The sequence below is a fragment of the Centrocercus urophasianus genome, unplaced genomic scaffold (assembly GCF_019232065.1).
Source record: "Centrocercus urophasianus isolate 14NV4802_14NV808 unplaced genomic scaffold, USGS_Curo_1.0 seq_23, whole genome shotgun sequence".
NCBI lineage: Eukaryota > Metazoa > Chordata > Aves > Galliformes > Phasianidae > Centrocercus > Centrocercus urophasianus.
In genome coordinates, this window is record NW_024884789.1 from 9,417,176 (window position 1) to 9,429,414 (window position 12,239).

At 39.6% G+C, this 12,239-nt stretch overlaps 1 protein-coding gene across 1 annotated transcript in view; it reads right to left on the minus strand.

The window, feature by feature from the left end:
- Positions 1 to 2,692: 2,692 nt before the first annotated feature.
- GALK2 (galactokinase 2) overlaps positions 2,693 to 12,239 on the minus strand; it is a 49,079-nt gene continuing 39,532 nt past the window's right edge. The window contains exons 9-10 of the mRNA XM_042824426.1: positions 11,573 to 11,774; positions 2,693 to 5,156 (exon numbers count right to left, since the gene is read on the minus strand). Coding sequence (XP_042680360.1) covers positions 4,949 to 5,156; positions 11,573 to 11,774 — 410 coding nt within the window. The 3' untranslated portion in view covers positions 2,693 to 4,948. The remainder of the gene's footprint in view (positions 5,157 to 11,572; positions 11,775 to 12,239) is intronic.

The window sequence follows — 12,239 nt, forward strand, 5'->3', positions numbered from 1 at the left end:
CTCAGCCAATGTTAGATATGTGTATGACATGTAAGGGACAGGTAAGAAGCTGGAAAATTAAAAATGCACAAAAACCCAAACATTAAAAAAAAATCCTCCATTATATGAAATCTGGCAAAAAGAAGGCCTTCCGTAATTATTGGGTACTACAATAAGAGTTTCACACAAACCTGCTTCAGTGTTACTTGAAAAATGAATTTGGGTTTAAAAAAAAAATACAACCACATTTGGCTTGGTCGTTGGCTAATAGAGCATATTCTACTCCCATCCCAAATCACACACAGCTTGGTTGGAAAGAAGACAGCTGCTTGGGCACTAGTGTGCTTCAGTTTGAAGTACATCTAATCTTTATTGAGTTATTTGAGCCTTGTGTGCCAAGTGCAGAAAGGCATGCTTTTGTGGGGAGAGAATTTCTTTCTTCTTTTAATATTAATGTGTGATTTTGGCCAACGGAGTAGAGCTTAGGAGACAATAGCAATTCTCTAAATGCATTGGAGTTAAAATCCAATAAATATACCAAATGCTTTAGTATAAATCCTCATCTAGTTTGTTGCTTCTGCATGAACCACTGCCACTGGAAATGGATTTCAAACGTTTTATTTGTCTGTTAATTCTGAAAGCTTCTTAGTGTCTTCTCACTTTTTGTTGTTTTTTTCCGCACTCTTTTGCAGTTTTTCCATTAGTAATCTTTCACATACCATAAATTTGGAATGCGTTCCTTAACAGCATATGAGATTCTGGGTAAGGCAGTCTTACATGTAAGCTCATGCTCTGTGTTACCCTATAGAATGAACTGGTTGCTAGGGCGGATGGGCTGGGGTCGAAGCCAGGTTCTGCTGAACTCAGTGTTGCAGAGACCAAAGGGTTCCAGGAAACGTTCCTTTACGGGCCTTCCTGGTAGGAGTGGATGACCTGAGGGGAAAAAAATCTGCCCTGAGAGCACCAGTTCCCAGGGCATCATTTACAGCACGGTCCTCCCATCTTAGAATGAGCAGTGCAGTCATGTGAGACAGCTTGCAGAGGTGTGAGGTACTGCTGATAGGGCAGTGGAAGATTCCTTTCCTTAGTAATTGCGGTGCCGTTATCACAGGCTGTGATGTGGTGTCTTGCAGAATCCTGTTAACTAGTTTTGATACAAGTTCCAAACCAGAGGGCAAATTATAAGACAGATGATCAAGAATGCCATTCAACTTTTGCCTTCCATTTATGTGATATGGTTTTTATGCAGCAAAAAGCCCAGCGGGGCTGGAAGAGCTGCAGTAGTGCGTATGTGACAGCAGTACTGATTGGCAGTGCTTACAGGGAGCACTTCTCAGCCAGTTTCATATCCCCTCGTCCTGCTTTCTGCACTGCAGCCACAGTGTGAACAAGTGACTTGTCCACAGCAAGGCTCCCCTCTCAAAATTAGCATTTAAAATCTAATGTAATATGCTGCAAGACTCACAGGTTTAGTGACGTTAAGCTTTCCTGCTCTGGCTTTAATGCTGTTGCTGCAGCATTAAGTTATTTCATAGAGCTCTTTCCTCTTGCTGAAGCACAATAGTCCCAAGAATCAGGAAGAACTACTTCAGTCCTTCCACAACAGGAATGTTTTGTGTGGCACGGTGTCTCTTTTTAGAACAAGGTCTTGTGAATATTGTTCAGTGCATGTATGGCTGTGTCTGGTTGGGCCTGAGCACACAAACAACTTCTAAGTTAGCTGAAAACACAAACCTTTTGACTGAAATTGTAGCACAGCAGTTGCTCTGACCTCTCAAGATGTTATGAAAGGAGCACATGGACTCAGGGATTTCAGAGGATTATAGAGTAAGTGCACAGCAGTTACTAACGTGAAAGCTGACATTCAGATCGTGTTCATTTAGAAACTAATGTTCCTGAAGGTGTTATGCAAATAACTGCTTTATATTACTTTCTAAGCTAGTTTTATGCGTTTGTGTACAGAGCAAGTCCCAGGGAGCTAATGTCAAATAGACAGTCGTGATCCACTCCCATCAAGTCATCATCAAGGACAGCAAAGTTAGTCTTCTATTTGAGGTCACAAGTATATCCCTACATACAAGATAATGGAGTCAGCAAATGCTGAAATGAAGAAGTACATGTCAATGGGATTAAGATAATACAGAGTATTAATATGGCACCAGGCAGTGTTGCTGCAGTTGGATGTTTGACAGTGTCTCTATTCCAAATTCTTTTTGGAAAGGCTTAGGGCCCATTTACTGCACAGTAAGATTAAACTCACGATTGAATGAATTACAGTCAGACGTTACAATAAAAGAAATCACACTCCAGTGATAATCATGGCTTGTGCTAGTAGTATGAGTCACCTCTACATCCGTTCTCTGATGCTGGATTTTATCTGTTTTCCAGGTGTTATGTTTTATTTTTAAGTGGTATTATTTTATATAATTTTATTTTTAACTGCAAAAGAGATATAGGTAGAAAAAGTGATTTAAAATACAGATCTGGAAAGCCTTAACATGCTCAGTTGTTGCTGTTTTATGTGCAGAAATTCTCATTTGAAATTGTTTTGCTTTGCTCTGAGAAAAGCCACCGAAGTTCTTGCTGCTTACTTTACACATCGTTGACGTTTCATTCTTACACTCTTTTTTTCTTGTAAAACAATTATAATTTTAAAAAAGCATTCAAAGGTTTTAAAAGCAAATAACAATAAAACAGACATGGATTCATTCAATTTTTTGTTTAAAAATTGTTTTTATTAATTGCAGATTACAGCAAAATTATGGTAAAAACATTGAAGCAATTAAAAGAGAAAGAAATGAATCAGAAGTTCAGAAGGTTCGTTTTTTACTCTTTTACATTGTGCCAGTTTTCTGCTTCCCTCTTCTTTGTTTAAGAATTGTTTAAATGAGAATATAATTTATACAATTCACAGAAATGCACTGCAGCCCATAAACTTGCCCACATGTTTTTGGGAAGCTACCATGACAGCGTGTGACATTCTCAAGAAATAGAAAAGAATCTAAAATATCTTTGTTCTTCTCATACAGTGGTTAGAGCTTCCATTAATACAGCTGAAGCTCAATTCAAGTGCATTACTGAATGAATTGGAATGCACTGTGTTGTACGCCGTTTCCATGAGAGGATAATGAGGAGGAATTCACTCAAACGAAGGATGGTATTTATTAAGACAGGTGGTCGTAAAGCCATGGCTTTATTTTTCCTCGAAATCTCTCTGTTAACTTGGAATTTCTTGAAGATGTTTACCAATAGTTATTTCATTTTTGGAGTCTTACGTTTACAGCTTTGGTTGCAAGCACAGCATATCTGCTGTACATTACAAACGGACTACAAGATATTACATTTCCATTGATAGTGTTAGCAATGTTTAGAGAGTAAACCTTTCTGTAATTCTAGATCCTGTTCTTTACTGTCTCCCTTATCCCTTGCCTTCCTCTTCTCAACTGCATCCTTTTAACTGTCTTCCCTCTAAATCCCATCTCTTCATTTCTTCCCTTTGTGCCCAGACCCTGTCCTTTTCTCTCAAGTGCTTGATTTGCTTGATCTACAGTGTTCTCTGTTCCACTCTTCCTGGTTGTCAGAATACAAAAATCTTCTTTAGTGATACTATTGCCATTACATGTCCCCTTGAGATTCCTGAAAAGATCTGGCTGTCTGCGTTGGCTCTTGTTCATCTGCTGTGCTCAAATTTGGCAGAGTCCTCTCACAGAATTAGTAGCCTCTAAGAATTCATTTTTGGCCTGACTTAGTGTGGGTAATGTACAGATGATCTCTTTTGAGAGACCTCTAATATGATACAGACTTCTGGACATTCACATGTGCTTAGCATCATAAAAATATGCACACGTTATGACTTTAATGGCTGAAAGGGTTACGACATGAGCAAAACTTCAGCATTTTCATTGTAGACAGCAGAGAAGTGCCAGTTAGTGTGCTGTGAAACAGGGCACAGGAAGCTGATCTTCTGGTTGGAAGCAGAGGTAGATCTCAATGTACATCACCTCTCTGTGTGACCATTGTAATTTCTCCTACTGAGAAGGGCAATGAACTGTGGGTATTACGCTTCCAGTGATTTGTGGTTGCAACCTGGAGCCTGTCAGGAGCTTCTTTAGGCACAGCATGAATTGAAGGAAAGTGCAGTTTGTGGCTGTATTTAATCCTCCCCAGCTTGAAAATGCAAATTCATCGACCTTGTAAACGCAGCTAGGACTGAACAATGAGCGTGTGGTACTTGGACAACTCACAGCCAACCTTTGTTCTTTGTTCACTGATTTGGAAAGGCGAGCGTGCTGTCTTGTTGGATGGGTCACAGACAGCATTCTCACTGAAACATTCATCAGTCACCCTTACACCAACGTACAGAAGAACGATAGCTAGAAGTTAAGGTTTCCTGCTTAACATAAAGTGTTCCCAATGTTTTATTTGGCCCGCAGGTTCCCTTCCAATATTGTCATTAATTGCAAGACTAATAATTGTATCTGAGACTAGCATGAAACATGGCATGTGCAGCAAGGCCCATCTGTTTTTGTTGTTCTTAATTCATCAGGTTGATCTTCCGTTTTCATAGGATTCCAGAAACAACATCTGGCCACTGATGTAAGCACTGAGCAGCCCTGCACACATGGCAAGGCTCCTGCCCTTCAGGAGAACAGTTCAGTGCTCTACTTGGTCTTACTTTTATGGCAGAAAAAGAAAAAGAAAAGATCTGTTGTAATAAACAATCATCACTTTTTCAATTACAGTGTGTCAATAGATTTTGGTAAATTAGCATTTACACTGAAAAATATTTTAATATTGGGAAAAATAGATTTTGTAATCAGTGTTCCTGATTAATTCCTTCTTCAGAAATATATTCTGATAATAGCAACTATTCACAATAAAACCCAGAAAAGGCTTTCATTTATTGTGGCGTGGGAAGTCCTGCCAGTTACAAATGCTTTACATAGTTTCTTTACAATTTTTATGTTCTTTAGGCCTCAACAAAAACCAAAGCTCCTCTTCCAGGTTTGGTAGCAAAGAGACCATTATTCTCCAGCCCTAACCTTTGGCCATCATTTTGGTAATAAGCTTTTTTAACATTTTTTAGGAAAGTATTCAGCTTGTCAGTAGGCACCATTGACACAGTGCAGCCACCCCATCCAGCTCCAGTCAGACGTGACCCGACGGCCCCAAATTGCCTAAAACAAAATAATAGGAAAAATAATGAAAAATAGACCAGAAGGGGGCAATTTGTCACATATAAAATTCCTATAGAAAATTAGTGAATGCTGAACTCAAAAAATACATCAGTGTCGCCTGACTTGCTGAAGTTCACTTGGTTGCACATGGTAGTCCAGCAATCTGTAATTACCATTTTGGACAAAAAAATTCTAACCCTTTAAACTGCAATGTAGTCATTTCTGTCAGTTCTGAGTCATTCTTTTTGCAGTGCTTCAACATCAGCTGTTCTAAGGATCACAGCATAGCTGAGATGAATAAAGCAGGGGAAGAAAAAGGGATTTTGCTAGCAAAATTCATAAGGCATCAGAAGTGAAAACAGAAATACATGACAAAAATAACAAAAGAGGGTTCACAAGCTAATTGCACAGGATGTAGGCATGCAAGCCATTTTCTAATGTGGCAAAGACAAATAGCTCTGTTCTTCCAGGACAGATCTAAAACATGCTGAAGATTCACAGGCTTCTTCTGCAGAATGACTGAGAGGGCCAGTCAAGAAAAGGAGAGTTCAGAAACTCCTCAGAAGTCATACGCAGAGCCAAACATCTGTCAAAGCTGAAAGGACTGGGATAGGTATCCATCCTTAGAGGAACCACGTGAACTTAACAGATTTACAGCAGTAAAGGTAAAATAAGATTATATTGTCAAAAAGGAGAAGAAAAATGTCCTTAATAAGGAGGATGAAGAGAGGGAACAATGACAAATAAAACACTGGATATATAAACCATTCCCAGCCTCATACAAGGCTGCTAGAAATGTCCTGCAGCAAATCCCGTGCCATCACTGTGCAACATTCAGATGCCACCTCATTAGAATTTAGACTAATTACTTTCGTTAGTTTGCTGACCTGTGCTGCTTATCTTTAGTTAGATTCAAAAAAAGTAGGAAAATACCACATGGCCTTTGGGACGTTTCTAACACAGTCAGAACAGGATGGTTCAGAAAACTCATTCAAAATCTTTATTCTCATGGGAGGTCTAATCTGATTTGCAAACAAGTACTTGTGATATGATTCTAAGATCCATGCTTTTGTGAGCCTTCCTGGCCCTAGAATTGGTTTTAGGAGAGTGAGCATCATGTGAACAATGTATTAGAAAATGACAGCTCATTCCAAATAGGCTGCACTGATTTTTTGTATGTGCGTTTTATGTTAAATGAATGTGGTATACTGCTGGGTTAGTAGAAGTTTAGGTCATATTTCAAGCAAGTACTTGCATATGTGTTTCATTCTAAACATGCTTACATATCTTCCTGAATAGAAACACTTTCTTCAGTGTGTCTGTGTGGTGCCACCCTGCATATTGACTCGATTTTATGTTCCTTCTTTATTTCCTGTTGGTGTTTTATTTTTCTTATTATTCCTGTAAGCCGCTCATTCTCTGATGCAATTTTTTGTAGTTTATGGTCCATGGAGCAACCTCCTAAAATGAGCAGGATCCAATCCAGTCTCAATTGCAATCAATAGGGAAATTCCCATTGACTTTGTAAAGCCCAATCCTCTTTTCAAAGCGGTAAATCAGCTGTCTGTATTCATTCTGTCTGTTACCTCAGTCAGAACGTTGTATTTCAGACGGTGTCTGGCTTTTATTTTGGTGGGCAACTGAAATCCCTTCAGAATTGTTCTGAACCTTTCATTGATTTCATAATTCTCTGTGGTCATGATCATGCCTCATTTTTACTGAGTCATTTTAAAATACTCAGTTGAAATAAAGCATTATGTAGGCAGAAAATACGCCTGTTTCAGAGCTGAAGTCACTGTGTTTCAAAATACTGTGGCTACCGGTTTCAAATGCGATGTGATCTGATGCTGAGGGAGTGATGCTGAGGGGCTCGGCACTCTGATACCTGGATGTCGGGCACCTGGGATGAGCAGAGGTCAGCATCTGATTCTGCACACTGGGGAGCAGTGCACGGGAATCGCCTGTGCCAAACGTGAGAAAGTGAAGTCTGAAACTGCCTCTTCCACTGAGTCTCGCTCAGCTCAGTCCTGTGTTAGGCTCTGCTGGTAAAGCAGGATTCATAGCCGCACATTCTTTTCTTGTGCACCAGCATTTAAAGTATGCATTTATGAAGAAAGGAGCAGTAAGAGCAAACAGTGACTCTTCCAACAATAATCTTGTGGATGGAGCACTCACCCACACAGAGGGTGATGTGGATTTAAGATGTGGGAAAGTGCCCAATGCACTGCCTGGACTATAGGGCAGTCACAAGGACAAGTAGTGGGGAGTGAGAAGAAGCACGTAAAGAAAGGCCATGGATGTCAGTCATCCTGTGTTGGGGGCACTCAGCTGAGTCCTTTGCTTCTTGAAGAGTTCATCTACCTTGCTCCAGTGCTCACTGATTAAAGAGAGAACTGTGTGCATATGAGAGTGAAAACAAATGCTATAGCAAGTGCGAGATGAATAAGAATGGAAGTCACACAGTTTGGGATATAGCAGCAATAGGTAAAACACAGAAGTAACTCATTTTAAAAACAGTTCTGTTGGGAGAGCTGAAAAACACTGAGCAATGTTGTTAATTCAAAATGCTCGCATTTGTGAACCAGCTATTTAGAAAGCATGGAGTTAACGCAATGGGATTTCAGTATTAATTTAGGGGTGATGTGGTGTGTACTTGTTTTGTAGCTCAATGTGCATTTGAATAACGTCTTTAAGTTCTGTTGGTTTTTTTTTTGTCTCTGAAAGTGCTGCAAACATGTTGGGTTTTTTTGTTAGTTGATCTTTCAAATTGTATCATAGCTCCAGACTTAAGAAAATAATGCACCTGGATATAACCTAAGAACTGTACCATTTAAAAAGTGATCATAGAGGATTTGGCCATCTTCCACTGGAAGAGGCGTGGCAGGTAACAAAAATTATCAGCTTTTATACCTCCAAAAGATGGAGAATAGGGGAGTGAAAGTTATTTCCAATATTCAAACAGTCCGGGAGAGCTCAGTTTCAGCTTTTTGTCCCTTAACTGTTTAGTAAACCACCTGCGTTTTAAAAGGCCAACAGGTAAAACAGCTATTGATAGCACGAGAGAGGTTAGGCAAAGTACAAATCTTCTGTCTTCACGAAGAATAAAATACTGACCCACTGGCGGTTACGCTTTTCAGCACTACAAACCACAGCAAGTATGGATCCCTTTCCTTGGCAGATGTTGTACAGTAAAACATAAAGATCTGGGCAAAACAGAAAACATCTGGATATGCAGATTATTCTTACAGTTTAAACCTTGTAAGGAGAGAGCAGCAGTAGACTTAGGCAATTTTGTGGAATGTATTTTTGGAAGGGCTTTTTAAAGTTACAGGGCAGCTGTATATCATTTGAAGTAAAGAATGTAATTTATGTAGTTGCAGGCCATTCCTGTAGTCACATCAGCCAAGGTTTCCTAGAGTGACTAGAGATTTTACATGCCTACATTTTTTAATGCACAACTTGAGAAAAATTGAGCTTTTTTCCCCATAGTTTTAAAAATGACATGCTGGCTTAAGCTGCGTGCATCTACAATAGCTATATGCTTTTACAACTCTAATCAGAAAGTCATTATTGCGTACTGAACTTCTAAGAAAGGAGGTATTTCTTAAGGACTATCCATGATGGGATAAGACTGTAAAGAATAAACTAATAATTTATTTGGTTTTTGCAATGAATATAATAAAAAACAGTTGCAATCATTTAAAAAATACCAGTTAGAAATCATTTTTTATTTAATGGCACTCTGCTGTGGCACGCAGCTATGCCCATCACACTAGCCATGGGCACTTCTGTTGATAAGTTAGAAATCTGATGTAACATGGGCACACACATCACTTTTTTCTTTGCTATTTATATTTTGGTCCATGGAACCAAAACGGTCGGATTAATTTCAATTCAATTTAGTGAAATCCTGACTGCATGCGCCTTTCCTTTTGGTTCTGTGGCTGTCAGTGCTGCTGCCTACAAGCTAGTGGCACAACACTCAAGCTAGGCTGCAGAGTTGTGAAAGCACAGAGCTCAGCACAAATGAGAAACAGAATTTCCATCCCTGTACTGGGATTCGTTCTGCTGTACACTGCTCCAAACATCAGTATTGGCCTATTCCATATAGCACAGGTAACCCCATGCTGTAGTGTAGAACTTGTTAGTTTATACCTACTTGAAATGGTAGTTTTCTCTCAGCATTTCTGAGAACCTGCCCTATTAGAACACCTTAGTGAAGGCACCTGATGTGGCTGGTTACATCTGCAGAGCTCAGCTATCCGGTACTGCTGACCAAGCAATCACTATTGGGAAGTTACTGTAACTAACAATAACATGGGGGTTTATTTGTAAGGCTTTTCCTCTTTCTGTGGAGTCACAGAACAGGCTGCTGATGGCTGGTACCAGATCTGGACTTTGCAGCCCATGCTTTTCCATAACTCCGCAGAGCACGATTCATGTCATGACTGTGGAGATGCCCTCCTGAGTAGCTGGGACAGCCATGCTGCAACCGCCTCACTAACGGAGGGACTGTGGGAGCTCGTTCTGTTATGTGACTGCTGTGTGATGTAACAGATTGAACACGGCCTGTGCGCTGCATACAGGAATGGCTCCCGAGAGAAGGAACAAAAATTATGTTGTTAAATTACTACCAGACTGTCCAATGGCTATCAGGACTTCTGTGTTTTATCACAAAACAGCATATGCATCCCACATGCAAAACAATCTGTGAATGTCCAAAAGTCTTGCATTTGGTTTTTAAGTTTGTGGTTTTTTGGCTTTCTGTTTTGTCTGCCAAATTAATGAGACTAACCTGATGTATTAAATAATCATCAGTATCATACTGTATCAATTTACAAACCTGGTAAATGGGTATTCCAGCTTAATAAATGTGCATGGCTATAAAAGTAAGAATGTATATGGCATGTTGCCTCTTTGTAAAATTCCCATTTTCATTATAAGCCGGACTGATGAGTATTAGTTATATATAATTAATTGCTGGTAAGCAAGTGCTTTTGTAACCTTCATTTTTAAATGGTAAGGTGTTCCTTTTATTGATGTTGAACTGAAGCAGATTCTGTTTTCTCACAGATTTAGAGATTTGGAGAAAAGATAGGATACTTTTATAGTCTCTAATTCTGCACAATAGGGAAACAGCATTCCTTGACCTCAGGCTTGCAAACACTTACGGCACACTACATTTCCTGGAATGGCAGTAACCTCTTAATGCTCTGTCTTAGGGCAGAGTTTCCCAAACTATGTGTGCCCTTCTCCATGGAGAACAGGAAAAGTAAAAGGTGAGCAGAAGTATAGAGGTGGCATCTCCAGGATCTGTGATGAAATGAATGAGAGCAGCAGCTGGGAGAGCTGGCTGGAGCAATGGCAGGGATAAAGTAGCAGGGAGATGGCTTTGCTGGGCAGCTATTTATTCCCGTATGCCCCTGTTAAAGTGATTACCAACCACTGATTTCTTTTCTTTTCACTGAATTTAGATCAAAGTTAGCATAAGTTGTCTGTCCTGTGATTAAACATACCAGAAAAAAAGGGAATTAACTGAAGTGTGTGCATCCTTTTGTGCTGTTGCTGTGGTGTGGACGAAATATCATATCAAATGTGAGTACTAAGTATTCATTTTTACTTTCTCTGTTAACACACGATTATACCAGATGTGACTGTAGAATTATGAAAATAATGGCCTGCTTCTTGGGGAGGAGTAAAGAGAGAAGAGAAGGGGCAAATGACAGGGAATGCATTTTAGAGTTGAAAGGTCTGGTTTTACTGCGGCCAAACTGAGTTAGGGAATGCAGTAAATGAATGAGGCTGGGGCAGGGAGGCTGAAGAGTGTGAAGGCTTAGGTGAAGCTGTGTCAGCCACTGCACTGGTAAGCATGCTCATCATTTAAATGGCCAGCCACTTTCCAACCTATCTGGTGCACTAGTTAAGATGTCTTTTCAAGTAAAAAGGAAAAGATGCAGTAGCATCTAACAAGTTATCATTACGATTTCAAAGCAACCTAACAGTTAACTTATGCTCTAGAAGTCCCATGGTGACAGTTCTGAAATGGTTAAGTAATATTGAAAAGAGAGAGAGTTCAAATAAAGCAACTAAGATGATGCTTAAAGAAAACCAGTTATGACTTCTACAAGTTAAAAAAGAATAGCTAACACATTCTAACATAGCACTTGTGATGATGAATCAATCCAAAAGCAAAATCTGTAATAAAGCCATAAACTGCAGCTTTCATCTGAAAGTATTACACAGATGTCAGTAGGGAAACAATTGACCATGTAATGTCCCTGCAGGAGATTAATTTTGTAATAAGAGACAAGAATACTTTCATTTTAAAATTGCAATAGCCAACAACGTCATCTTTTCTCATCATTTCAAACAATATTCTCAACAAGGGATTACTCTTCCTTGTGGTCAGAACTTACAGGCAGATGTCTACCAGCCGATCCAGTTCAGGACAGCTGCATTCATACATTTCCTTGCAGCTGATATAGCTCTGGTTCATTAATTCTCCCAGCAGCTGGATTGCATTGTCAGGTGCTTCGCTGCATATCTTCTTAAATTCCAGCACTCTGGCAGCTTCGCTATACACATGCTTTGCACGCTGGTGTAACTTGAAGGTGGAAACTAAACAGAAGGAAAATACGAAGCACCACAGTTATCAATTTTTACTAGGAAAGAAATAATGAAATATAAAAACACAGTAAAAGAATTATTTTTAGAATTAATATTTCATAATCGAACCCTCTATGCTGAAACTCTGCCAAAAGCTTCTGCCAAAACCTCACCCGCATTTTTAAAAGCCCAAATAATGTGGTATTTAGATTTCATCAAAATATGATGTGTGTATTTTTCTAGTTTTATGACTTTATGCACATATCAGAAAGAGTGTCATTTGAAAAATATGAGATTCAAACTATAGAGGAGTTACAAGAGCACTGGAGAGTGCCTGGTGCCCTGCAGGCTGCCTGAACCTGCTGCCCTGGGCACTGTATGCAACTTCTCCAGCCCTAGACTGCATCAATTATTTAACAGTGCAGGCAGACCTTTCCCTTTCCCTTTCCCTTTCCCTTTCCCTTTCCCTTTCCCTTT